General features: G+C 35.4%; 1 protein-coding gene across 2 annotated transcripts; it reads right to left on the bottom strand.

The window, feature by feature from the left end:
- Window positions 1-2,577: 2,577 nt before the first annotated feature.
- si:ch211-191i18.2 (uncharacterized protein LOC564095 homolog) lies at window positions 2,578-13,532 on the bottom strand. 2 transcript variants are annotated; one of them, XM_062990627.1, is made up of 5 exons: window positions 13,477-13,532; window positions 6,700-6,795; window positions 6,456-6,559; window positions 2,959-3,078; window positions 2,578-2,666 (listed from the first exon to the last, which is right to left on the bottom strand). In XM_062990627.1, exons 1-4 carry the CDS (start codon window positions 13,490-13,492, stop codon window positions 3,004-3,006), a joined length of 291 nt encoding a protein of 96 aa, XP_062846697.1. In that variant the 5' UTR covers window positions 13,493-13,532; the 3' UTR covers window positions 2,578-2,666; window positions 2,959-3,003. The 2 variants fall into 2 exon arrangements, with proteins under 2 accessions (XP_062846697.1, XP_062846696.1); XM_062990626.1 differs by having other exon boundaries at window positions 2,959-3,013.
- Between the last annotated feature and the right edge of the window lie 302 nt (window positions 13,533-13,834).

The raw sequence follows: 13,834 nt of genomic DNA, 5'->3' as shown, positions 1-13,834 counted from the left end.
ACAAGTAGCGAGCGATCAAAGTTTGTGCGATGATGAGCAGCGTAATATCAAAGAGAAAAAAATAAAGGAATCTGAGTGGATTTGGCAACACGACCAACAGGGATTGTTCTGAAGTTGGAGGTTAATAAATATTTTGTTTTGTAGAGAACGATAACTATATTACGCCCCTGCTCCACTTGTTTACAACCTCTCCCGTGTGTTTCCCCTCGCTGTTTCACATTGATTAAGAGCCGAGTTGCTCCCGAGCTGGCAAATCTAGCGCAGACCAGTCGCAGAAAATCAGGGCAGAAATCATGTAGTGTGAACCAGGCATTACTGGAGCTTCTGCCATGCTGAACTGATGTGCAGGTTGCACGAAAAAACAGCGGCTGGTCACGCAAGATTAAAGAAGGTAACAGATTTCCGTGTACACCGTAAAAAGGGGCTCATTTAAAAGATCGATCTCGCGTTTATATTAATCGATATCGGATCATTAAAATAAAGATCGATTCGAAATATCGATTTTATAAACTCACCCCTAATACATATACAGGTGTACAGTAGGCTACATTAAACTTTTTTCACATATTCCAGCTTGTTTGGAATATTGCTCTGGATGCACCTGGAGCAGACAGGGTTAAGGGCCTTGCTCAAGGGCCCAACAGTAGCTTTATGGCAGAGCTGGGATTCAAACTCTCAACCTTTTGATTGAAGGCCCAAAGCTCTACCCACTAGGCTACCACAGTGGACTAGCATAATAGACCAGTGTGCCATAAATATTCATATTTAGTCATAATAACTTTCAAGCCAAAAAAATTCATATTAAACTGCAATATAAGCTAAAGGGATTTTCCTCAGGTTTTTGTACATTTAATAACAACATTATAGTCAGATAACCAGTGTCATTGTTAACTCTTGACCACTAACAAAAGCATGTACAGTGGAGATGCAGGCTTCAGAACCGGACATAGGAGCAATGTAAGAAGGTCGGTTGGTGCAACAAATCTTGTTTTCTCTAAGTTTATGTGGACGTCTGGCACATGCACACCATTTATTCATGCAAGAGATGGTACCAAATACCACAAGGCTCACATAATAATTACAACTCTTTCAAGTCGGTCACTCAGGTTGCAGCACTGATTCAGATTCATTCATTCGTTCCTGCATTATTGCTGATCACAGTCCCAGTGTATTAGCACAAAACTTGCGAACACTTTTCAAAATGCAATTTTTACCATGTTTAAAATAAAATATGCAGAAAGAAGTGTTGTTGTATTGAATATTTATTTAATATTTATTCAGAAGTATTAACACCACATACATTAGCTCACAAAATTGTGTCTATTTATTGCTTAAATGATAAATGCATTAAAAAAAAGCTCAAAACATGAATAGGGATTTTCAAGCAGGAACATTGAGAAAGTGTTTCTAAAGCAGGGATGCACAACTTTGGTCCTGAAGAGCTGGAGCCGATAACATTTTGTTGATTTTTCTGCTTCAATACACCTGATTTAACTCATTAGTTAGTGAGCAGGTTTTGAGCAAGAGGAATTATTGCACTTGATGTTGTGCATCTGTGCGCTAATAGAAGAAGTGCATTTGCTTAGGAAAGTGCTTGTGTGTACACCATGTTTTGTTTAATACTCCATCAAACTGTTTCTGCACCTACATTCATAATGTGTCAGAAATGTTTCCAAAATAATACCATAATCATTTCAACCAGTTTACTTAATACTACAGATTTAGAGTTTGTATGCATATTATTATGAGTCTGATGTTTTTATTATTGCTGAATCTGCGTGCAGCTTTTTGTGAAACAGTTTTAATTAATAAGTGGTAACGAAATGTCATTGTTACAAATCAGACAAATCAACTGTGACCTGTTAATATTGTTTAATTATCAGGTGACCCACGTGAAACAGCAGATTTAGAAGATTTGCTGCTGTGTACAGGATGATCTGTTAAAAACAAAGTTGGAGTAAATAAGTGCACACACAGACACAGTTCAGCATTGATATACAGCAAAGCCTGGATGGTCTTTTCACTCTTTGCAGCATTTTGCTAATTTTATTACAGTAGGTAATACTGTATAGCAGTGGTTCTCAATCTGTGTTAAACACCAGTGGTAAACACATGAAAATATGTCCACACTGTTTAACTTTAGGCCTTTTATGAAAAAGCATTCATTACTATGTGGGGCCTGAATGATGTTCTGCTGGGAATTGTTGCAGGCCAGTGGACAAACAATGCTGTATATAAAATTACTTTTGAATTATCATTACAAATCCCACAACAAGTCAATTAAAATAGCACACAATAGATTCATATAAAATATTCTATGTTATAATTTTTACATTTATAAAACCCTGATGGCATTATGTACTGGGTCTGTGATATTGAGGCAGTTTTTCCTCACTTTTCTTTTAACAATAAAATAAAAAAAATCTTTTGCTTAAATATCATTTTTTTTACATTGCTTGTGCTGTTTAATTAGTCCATCGTTATGGCTTTATAGTGGAAAAAAACTGTGTTTAATTACAGCAGTGAAGATTAAAATAGGAATTATAATAAATTCCTTTGTAGTAGAATGTTTGTATTTATGAGTATATTGTCTCAGTTTGCCTCTTGTTTCTTGCCTCAGTTTGCCAAGACTCTTGTTGTCCCCCATGTCTGTCTTCTTTGGGTTCCTGGGAAAATTCAAACAGTCAAACAACAACTCAATGTATTAGAATGTAACAAATATACTGTTACAAATATATCTGTGAACCATTTGGAATTACCTGGATTCCATGAGTTAATATGGACATATAAAATTGCTATGTGATATGAAATTATTTTTTTAATGGGTTCACAAACATTGTATTAACCTTAGAATCAACACTCAAAATGCTATGTAAAATAACATGTCTAGGCCTTCATCGCCCTCTCTTGGTAACATGAAGAATTGTATGGATAAAATTGTGTGCCCATTGTACTCACCATGCGTACGTGCGTGATAGTGACCTGTTTGATGAACATTGTGTCCTATAGTATTCTAAACAGATGATGAACAGTCAGTACCACAGTGAGCAGTAAACTTGGATATGTTGTCTTCCCGGCCTGTGATAATCAAAGAAATTCAACAGATATCTTACTGTCAACATCACATATACAGATGAGCAAGGACGGATTAAGGATAGTCTGGGCCCCTGGGCAAAGAGTTTAAAGTGAGCTCACTGTTGGACATATTGTCAGGCATGAAAAAAACATCAAATAGCTCAGTTAAGTGTGTGTATGCATTCAAACTGCTTGAAATTGCTTGTCTCAAATTTAAATAATTGCAAAATTGCTAAATTAATTTGTGTCTCTGCGCTTAAGAGAAATTGAACATAATAATTTTGAAACAATACAAATTCAGAAACATTAAGTAAGGGCCTGAATCGCATATTTGCAACAAAAAAACGTCTGTTATGAAATATGGTAGCTTGCCTGGCAATTTGTAGGTCCCTAGAAAGTCAAGGAGCCATGGTAAACGACTTCTATGGAAGTCAAGGGCCCCATAGCAGGGGCCCTCGTGATCAAGGGCCCTCTAATGGTATGCCCTGCTCTTCTCTAGGGCCCCCTGGTAGGGGCTCTCATAACCAGGGCCCTCTAAAAATATGCCCCCCTCTTTCCTAGGACCCCTAATAGCCAGAAGTCGAAGTCAGAGCAGTGCCACAATGCCTCATCCATTTTCATAAGGGGCCCAAAAGCATGGCTAGGGGCCCCAAAAGCATGGCTAGGGCCCCCAAGAGGCCCTGGGGTCAAAGTCCCTAATAGTCAGAGGATTCTTAAAATGGAGGGCCCTCGGAAATAAAAATATATTGTATCATAAATGTTGATAGGCATCGCAAAATGTTTTGGGCCAGGGCCCCTGGGCGCTGGCCCCACTGGCCCGGTCAGTAATCCAGCCATGCAGATGAGTAAACGACATAAGGATAATAATGTAAAGCAAATAGAATGCGTTTGTCATATATACACATACATGTGTACAGTATTATTAAATGTTTTTTGTGCATGTCCCAGTTTCTTTTTTGAGACATGCACTGCAGATGATTCCTCTATAAATATAGACTTCATAATGCATTTTCTTACTTAACTAATGACTTCTCTTTTTCATTTTTCAGTTTATGTATACCTTTAAAATCTGGGCAAAAGTTGAGGCATAACCTAGACAGGGTACCAGTCAATTTCAGGGACACACACCCACACACTCATTTACTCACTTAGATTTATTTTAGTGTAAATCATTGTGTATTTTTTTTTACATATTTCAGAGCATTGCTGAAATCATGAATGCCATAAAGATGAAAATATCAGGACAATTCTAATGCCCCTAATATATAAGCAGTAGTTATGTACACCCAATTTTACAACAGGAGGTGGTAGACATGGTGGCGTTGCAGGTAGTGTGGGTACCAGACAGTCCAATAGTCTTAAGGACATGGGTTTGGAAACATAGTGTTGGTAAAATTAAACCATAACCACAACACTGAAAAACAAAGGGGACTATTTAGGGAAACTTTTCAACCATTATTGTTTTTGTTGTTTTATTTACTTTATTTACTTCCAAATGTATTATTACTGATTTCACTAAATAGCAGTGAAAGTTTTTGGCAAGTCTAAAAATAAAGGTAACTGCAGTGTACAAATACATTTTTAATGTTTTATTTGCAGCAATAATACCCACACACAATTTTATGTAACCTTCACATATGTAAATTTTTTCATCTATTAATTTCTTTTTTTAAAACATCGTTTATGCTTATAAATAAGTTTTTGCTCTGCAAAAAAAAGTAATCAGAGTACTGGTTTTCCCTCTTTGTAAGTTCAGTAGACTTTTGTTAAGGGGGTGTTTACTTTGGGAAAAGAGAAAGATTACCTGATCCTTTTTGTTACAGTTTATACTCATGTACTTCTCTGCATGCTGGGTCAAATACAGACAGAAGGATATGAGAGACAAAACCAAGTACTTGCTGCATGGATCTCAAAACTGTTGTTTTAACTCCTGCTGTATTCAGGGATCTTATAATGAGTTAAAATGCACTGGATTTTGTCATATTACACTTTATGAACATGATCCATACACAATTCTTTTGTGACCTTTAGTTTGTCTACATTGTGCTGGGAACTTTACCCTGTCGAGAAGTGAGCATGGATCTTCCTGCAGGGATCCTTTGTTCCCACTTTAATCCAAAGGTATCTGATAGATTACCAGGCTTCTTATTTCAGGAACCTGTCATACTTTAGAGGAGTAGTTCAGCTTTCAAGTATAAACATGGGATATAAAACAAATAGGGCATTGATATAGACTTGAAGACATGCAGTTATGCATGTGATTTGTTTATTTTAAGGTTACTTTTAGTAATGTTTAAAACATTGACAGCAGGGCTGTCTACTCCAGTAACAATTCTTTTATGTCAAAATGTAAAAATAAGCTAATTTACATTAGCCGCATTCATTATCATCTTAAAGAATTTTGTTTTTATTTGTATAACTTTTGTAACTAAGTTTAATATTCAAATTTGTATCCGTGTAGAATTTTTTTTTAAATAATTTTAGTTTCTGAGACTAAATAAAAGTAAAGCAATCCTGATTAAAGCAGCATGGTGGTGTACAGAACAAGGTTTGCCTCCAGTCACTGTTTATAAACAGTTTTGGTATGTTTTCTTGTCAAAACTTGTAAAGTGTGACTTGGCTACTGTGTTATACATGCACACAAGTAACAACATAAGTTTAATAGTCCTGTTATACACTGGTACTCTGTACAGGGTGTATTTCTGACTTTTCCTTTATTTAAAATGTCATTTGTCAGTGCATTTGGACATGGTCTGGCTATCTTCAAACATAATAGGGTTCATATGATGAATATATGAAATAAACAGATTTTTTAAATGAAAACACATTATTATAAGGCTATTTTGCATACTATCCACAGTGCTTTTTCTGTTGTTCTGAAAGTGCAATCACTATATTAAACAGGTTTTTGCTCTGCGTTGAGTATACCTTTGAGATTACCCAGCTATTTTGTGAATTTTAAACATTCCAAAACGTTGCAACATTTGTTATTATGTGGTTTATACATAAACATTCTCCCAAGCCAGGACTATTTTGATAGGAACAAGCCAAGTGTTTGTTTAAGATGACTCTGCTCATTGTAAGCTAAACTCAGCATGTAAAAGTTCAAGATGGGCTGTTTTCTGCATAGCTTTGGCAAAGTTTTAGCAAAGTTTACTCCACTCACATACATTCTAAAACTACTCCTTCTGACATCCCGTTTGTGAGAACAAAAGGTTGTGTTAGGTTCTGGCAGAGATATAATATTCACTATTCTTACATAGGTTTCACAATCTCATGAGGAAGGAAAACAGCATAGTCAGCAAATTGTATTTCTTACACAAAGTGATAAAATGTAGTATTAAAGTAATCAAATGTAAATCAGAGGAACGCTTTTCTACCTGATTATTGTTGGACACAGTAGGTTCTATATCCAGTTCTCCTGTCTCAGTTTCTGATTCCTTTTCCCTTATAAATATATCCCAGTCTTCGCTGCTGCCATTGCCTGGTAACACACATTTTATTTAGTCATGCTGTGCATTGCATCGAATAGCACACACATTTAAACTTTTAAAATACATGTCATTAGCAAACATGGTTAATGTGAAATTATACAGTATTGCACTGTTACCAAACAATACATACTGAAGAAACTGTAAAGAAATGTGGAATTGTAGTCATAATCTGGTGCTGCAGTAGAATCGTAGTAAGAGTCATATTCAGAAACAACTTCAATAACATCTGGAAGATGAAAAAAAAAGCATGAATCAGAAATTGTTTTAATCAAAATGTATTAATATTAATTTATAAATAACATTTTTCTTTTATACTAAATGCATGACATATAACTTTCATACAATTCCTTCTTTATTTGAATATGGTTTAAATGCATTAAAATACAAATTATTTTAGAAATGTAAATTTTTTTGGACAAAGTGTTTGGACATTTTGGAAGACTTAAGTGTCCAAACAAAGTGCAGTTGCTTGGCTCACCTTAACAGTGCATCACAAATAAGCATTAAAATGAATCAAGGATACATCTTTTGTACTTTTATGTACCTTTTAATTTGAAAAGTACATAAATGTCATGTCAGATACAACTTTGTATTTGTATGTATACCATGTATACAATGTTACTACTTCAATGATACCAAAAATCTTAAAGTATCATAAAAAAGTATTATATTTCTATTTTTATCCAATAATATAATCTTACCATCTACTTTACTTCCTTCACTTTTTTGGTTTGTAACATTACATTCAACAGTGGAGAATGGTGTAAAGAAAAAGGGCATAATCTGAAACATTTTTGTGAGTATTTATATTACCACCATTTGTGAGTTATGTAAGACAGCTATATACTGAAGTACTATGTGCTGGTGTGAAATTACCTGACACCATTATGTTAAAGAATAAAGGGGCAACAATGCTAAAGAATGAGAAGTCAACAGTACTAAGTGTAAAGGTGTCTCTTTTGCAGCTTACAATAAGAAAGACTCTTATACCCTATATTTCGACACCTGACCATGAGCTTGTTGGACATCCCATTTCAAAAACAAGTGCTATTAAAATAGAGGGATCTCTATGTGATATTTTAACTGTAAAACTACTCTTTTGAAAAGGTTTTTTACAAGACTTTGAAGTCTTTTTGTATGATGTATGTAAAATGTGCACATTCAGTCAAAAGAGCATTTGTATGGCTGGGCACTGATGTTGGTCAAGAAAACTTCAATTGATGATCTAGTTCATTCCAAAGCTGTTCAGTGGGACTAAGGTCAGGGCTCTGTACAGGCCACTGGAGTTTCTTTAATGCAAGCTTTTCTTCATGTCTTTATAGACATTGCTTTGTACACAGGACCACAGTAATGCCAGAAAAGAAAGGGCCTTCCTGTTGTGGCTGAAACACATGAATTCAAAATTTAGAAGCGGTGTCCAAAATTTTTCTATGTAATATATCTCATAAAACAAAAAAATTCCTTAATATGTTTATACACACATGTTTATGCAAGGTTATAGCAGCAATATAGCTGGGTGTTTAGGCTCTACAGCAAATTGTAGACAAACTTTTGTAACAACACATCCGGTCAGTTTGGTATTCTTGCCATAATTATTATGCAATGTGATTTGTATCTGCTTAAATGTGAAAAACATGTGATAAGAGTAGATGCATAAAACCTAATTTTACAGCAGCATACCAAAGCTGAAAGTAATTTAACATTAAAATTAAACTTAGGAATGACAGGTGTAATCTGTTGTCCCATTTTGTGGTATGACTGTAAAAACAAGTTCAAGACAGATCACAAAAATGAATTTCTGTAACCACAAACATGGCAATATAATGCATTACACCCACAGACAGCTGTGAATACTAACAGAACATGTTTTCCTCATTTTTTAGTAAATTGTCATCTACTTAATTATTCAAACACAGAGCATTTGCAAGTTCAGTACTGTCTGTGCCATCAATGTACAACAATTAAACTTATACTTGGAAACGAGGAGCAAGTTAAAGACAAAATCTAACAATTTATTTGTTTATTACTGTTATGGCACAGAAGGGTGACACAGTGGTAGAGTGGGTAACAAAGAAAAATGTTTCTTGGCATACTGGATTGGATTCTTGCTTCAGTCTTGAGTTTTAAATGTCTGCATTTTTTGTGTATTCTGGTTTTATCTCACTTCCCAAAAATATGCAGAAGTAAGATGTAAGCAAAAAATAAAATGTAAGCAAAATATCTTAATTGAACAAAGGAGTGACTATGTGAGTAAATGCAATCGAGTGTCTCTCCTTTCTGGATGTTTCCCTGACTATATATTATAAGGACCACTCAAGGACCTTTTCTCAATCCTTACTTCTATAATATACAGTATATACAGTATATATACTGTATATGTTGTGGATATGTTCCATATGTGTTCCATAAATGTGTAGCCCTCTTTTAAGGGCCTCTTAGTGTTTCTAAGCTTTGTTAATGTATTCGTTGTTCTGTAACTCTTCTGAGTAACTGTTCTGTAACTGTTGTTTAGTAGTGGTAAAAGTATTTACATTACATTAATAAAGGCTTCTCTCTTATCAGTTCTCTCAAATGCATAGCCTGCTATTTCTGCTTTTATCATCCACTGACACCTAAAAGTAATTGGGGTTCTGGCTGGAATTTGCTGTAACACAGTAAAGCACTAGTGCCTAAACACTGAAGACATGCCATATATCCAGCTTTAGATGAGTGGCCTGCAGTAAAGACTGTGGTATGCATGTTTTACCAGATTTAGTCTTACAACAGATGGACTTTACATTCAATTCCCAGGACTTTGTTCTGTCCTGTTGAAGTTAAGATATAGCCTATACATTTTGTTTGATGGCAGGATGCCAGAAGCTTCTTCTCAGCCTGAACTAGCTGTCTCATTAAAAAGAAAAAACCAACAGAACATGGGATGAATGGGAGGCTCTGAATGACCTCATTGCTTGTGTTAAGGTATTTTAGCTGTGTGATGAAGGCTAGGGGGTTTAGTAAAGCAAAAAGATTTGATGTGAGACAAGACATTAAAAGCTAAGATGAGTGGTAGTAATCGACACGTCTTTTACATTTTATTCATGTAACCTAAATCAATTCTAAGGTCAGTTTAAATTGTGGTTTCATTTTTAAAAAATCTGACTCACTGTATCTTTTTGTACTTTCACTCTATTACTGTGAGCCGTGTCCTTAATGTAGTACTGTAGCTTAAATTCATTGGTAGCTCAGCGAATAAGGTACTGGACTAGTAATATGAGGGTTGTTGGTTCAAGCCCACCACTGCCAAGTTGCCAATGTTGGGCACCGTTGAGCAAGGCCCTCAAACTAAATGTCATGAATGTAAATTAATTTGGCCTTATATTGACCTTCTAATGCACTAGCATATGTAGTGATTTGAGCCTGTAAGACAGTTCAAGGGACAGATGTGTCAAAGCTAACAGCTTATGGTGCATGAGTAAATGTGACAACCTATTTTCATTTAGTCATTTTACCTTATTTATTTATTTAATTTTTACTTAAGAAAGTATCAGATTTCATCCTGTTTGGGTATCAGTTTGGTAAAACTGAGGTTGATTGTTGCTAAAATAAAAAAAAACTAACTTTTCCAGATCACTACTTTTTATTTACTTGAGTGCATTTAAGTAACCATATTTTTTACTTGAGTAATGTTTTTTTTTCTACTCAACTTTGGCTTGGATACCACCCTTTCAATTGTAGTTTGTCTGAGGAACTCCATGGCATGACCTAACATCTTCTATCCTAGCATGAGAGCTAAGGGTGAGAGGGCTGAGAGCTATTATCTGGATCAACACCAATAAACAAGTAGGACCATAAATAGTAGGACCTGAATGCTATAAGCTGTGTGAGCTGAGTGTCTTTAAGTATGTGCTGTTTATTTTAGACTACCAGCTACAGGGGTAAGACAGCCACCTGTTATTAATTTCTGTTTCACATGTACGAGACAACACTGGGAATCAGGCCACATGCTTTCTCTGTCAACCAATTCAGTAATTCTACACAGTTGTCCAGATCCAACCAATGTAATTGCTAACTTCATTATACCCATTCAAGGTAAGGGTGTGAGAAAGCAATAACACATTTTTGTCTCTGCTGAATTAATGGATTGATCTGTACCACCAAGGAGGTCCTGAGGCTGAGCTCTGCCCCGTGCTTCAGTCACAACAATGTTCAATCCTTGCATAGGTTATAATGACAATACTCGTACCCATGTGAATCTATTTTTACGGCATTCATTTATTTTCCTCATTTTTTGTGCATCATTAGTGCCGAGATAATGAGAGAAAATTCCAAAGCCTACATGTTTCACAGATTGTTTTGCTTTTGAATGTTGGACCTCATGCAGGGTAAATAAATCAGACAAAAGACATTCACGGTCACTCAAAAAAGAACTAAAGCATGGTGAAATCTAAAAAGAAAAAGAAAACCCAGGAAACACGTATAAGCTCAAAGGAAATGATGTTTATCTCTTTAACACTTTTCCTAAGGCTTTAGATGTTTTTGCCACAGAAGACCTGCTGGGCTGGGCAGAAACAATTAGAAATATTAATGGCAGAATACTGAATGCACTCCTTTAAGGGTATTAAGAGACAAATTCTGTTGAAATGCATAATTAATAAATGAATTAATTAATATTAATTAAAATCCCAAACATTAAATATCCAAGATCTAGAAGTGTTCTGCAAGTGGTATAGAGGGTAAATTGTTACAACTAAAATAAAATGTTATCTAGCTGGCTGAAATAAGGGTTTTACTGAGTAGTGTACTGACTAGAGTAGAGTGTCCAAACCTTTGTAAACACCTTAATTACAATTCTTTTTGAAAGTTTATGTAAAATTAGGTAATTGCATTAACATATGTTAAATAACCATAATCTGAATATTGCCTTTAATGTATTTTGGATTAAAAACAAATATTAGATTTTTATATTATAAATATGTAATTCATAACTGCCTGACCCTGGACCAAGGCCAACTACTCAGCTCATGTAATCTACAATCTCTGATCAGGTTTCACTCAGCTATCTACTCAACATGTCAAATCAAGAAAAATGGGTTATAAGCATTATGATAGATGTCATAAGATAACAAGATTTTTTGGCAGGAATTGGTCTTTATCACTATGAGAACCTTGGGAGGTACACCAAATAGCCAAAAGTGTGTGGACATTAATTAATTCAGTTTAGTTGTTTGACCTGATGACCACACCCATTGTCTACAAAATTAATTATATAAACCAAAGTATATGGTAATGCTAATTCCATATTATGTCCAGAAAATGTTCTGTAAAAGTGGAAATTAAATGAAAATGTTTATAGCATTTCTTCATTAAACTTGCTGATACTAATTTTTGGTACTCAATGAATCAAATCATCCACATTATGGCACAATCACAATCTGACAATGATGCAGCTGAAAACATGTCCAGTCTGCTGACTAAAATAACTGTTTAAACTTAGTGATGGATTAGTCTTAAGGCTTGAAGATACATTAGACTTTACATAAAACCCAATAACGTGAAGCATAAATCAACCTTACAACTAAAAAAATAAGGCTGGGTCTTCAACCCAATCTGAATTAGTTTTCATCTATTGGTAGGCCACCTAAAACCTTTTCTCATGACACCCTACATGCTGACAGTAGAGCAGAGGGCACATGAACCTGAATGAGAATAAAAAGACCTACTAGAACTACACACAACAGACATTCTACAAAAAACAGCTGTGGAATGGGATTATGTAGTGTCGGTGATTGTTTAGACCCTGGGGGCCAACTTTCATGCCCGAGAAACCGCATTGCACAGACAGACAACACACTAAGTTTCAGTTTCTGTCAGGATGTTGGGGTTTGTGTCATTTCCCAGGATATTTCCACAACTAAAGACCATTCAAAGTGATTTGTATGGCCCAAATAATAGGAAACAATTACTCATCATCTTCATCTTAAACCCAAAACTTTACAATGTGGAAATCATTTACACTATGGTTTAAAAGTTCAAAAAGTATCATATGACATAGGAAAGCCACATTGCTACTAAAGGTGTTGCCAGATTTCTTGTTCCAAACAAATTTTCAGCAATCATTATTATCGGCATCCAATTTTTTTTTTTTTAAACAAGTGTTTCAGTTAAATGTTAGTATGTTGTTGCACTCGTGCTACATTTAAATGTTTCAAGGTGTATAAAAGGATGTTGAAAGTAAAGTCTGTAATGTCCCTGATGAAAAAAGTAATTCAAATATTTCTGTGGAGGTGAATCTAAATCGTGGACTCCACAGCCCCTGTAATTCTCTCGCAGTCTTCTACACATGTCAAAACAAGCAAGAGAGGTCACAAGCATGAGCAGAAAAGTACATTTTTGTCTTTCTTTAACAGTAAACTCCTTTATACGGCTGCTTTTAGAAATTTTTCTCCACAATTTGCCCTAAAGCAACAACCAGCTTAAAATAATTAAAAGTTTAAAAAGCTGTCTGTCCTTAGCTCTTTCCATTGTGCATTTTTTTAAACGTATGCCAAGACAAATGTCCATAGTCTTGCTAAAATAGCTGTCTTAATAGAGCTCAAATACTAAATGTTCTCACCTTGAACACTGGGCATGTGTGTCTCCGTTTATAAATGCAGTATCTCGCTAATTATTTCCACCTGCCTAACAGCTCTATTCTTAAACGAAACATGTGCAAACACTTGGCACTTACTGTTAAGCCCATACATTGCCCAATTCCAAATTTGCCCTCAAATGTGCACCCACAAGTACCTACTGTATGCATATGTGATTACCATGGCAAGTCTTTTATACCACTTGCACCTACATGTTTTACAATTATGTACATTCTTTTGCTTTCTTATTTATGTTCTACAAAAATATATAGTTAGAATCATGTTTTCTTGGCACTTACCACAGCAGAGTGGCATAAGTAGTAGAGATCCTGTCAGACACACAGCTACAAAGCAGTGATGAGATAACCTGGACATGTTGCTCCTCCTGGAGAGTGTGTGTCTATATGTGTGCAGACTCCACACTGTGCCTCTGGCTCTCTGTGATAGTAGTGATACATAGTTCTGTGATAGTAAGTGGAGAGAAAACCACCAACAGAAGGGGGTGGGTGTAAGATCAGGAGGGAGGGAACTCTTCAAGCTAGCCTGGATGAAACTAACTGCCAGAAAATGGCAATGATCCAGAAAGCAAACTCTTGAAAAATTTGCGGATAGCATTGTTGCAGAAGACATTTCTTTTGTCTGCATACTACAAACCCA

The sequence above is a fragment of the Trichomycterus rosablanca genome, chromosome 2, assembly GCF_030014385.1.
Source record: "Trichomycterus rosablanca isolate fTriRos1 chromosome 2, fTriRos1.hap1, whole genome shotgun sequence".
NCBI classification, from domain to species: domain Eukaryota; kingdom Metazoa; phylum Chordata; class Actinopteri; order Siluriformes; family Trichomycteridae; genus Trichomycterus; species Trichomycterus rosablanca.
The sequence above is the reverse complement of the archived record's forward strand: the minus strand, read 5'-3'. Positions and strand labels throughout refer to the sequence as shown.

Bases quoted from the DNA above. Each gene is read 5' to 3' on its own strand.
- si:ch211-191i18.2 (XM_062990626.1), bottom strand. The intron at 6,560-6,699 runs GTATGTATTGTT...GTGTGTTACCAG, and splicing joins ATTTCTTTACAGTTTCTTCA to GCAATGGCAGCAGCGAAGAC. The intron at 3,014-6,455 runs GTAGAAAAGCGT...TCATCTGTTTAG, and splicing joins CTGTGTCCAACAATAATCAG to AATACTATAGGACACAATGT.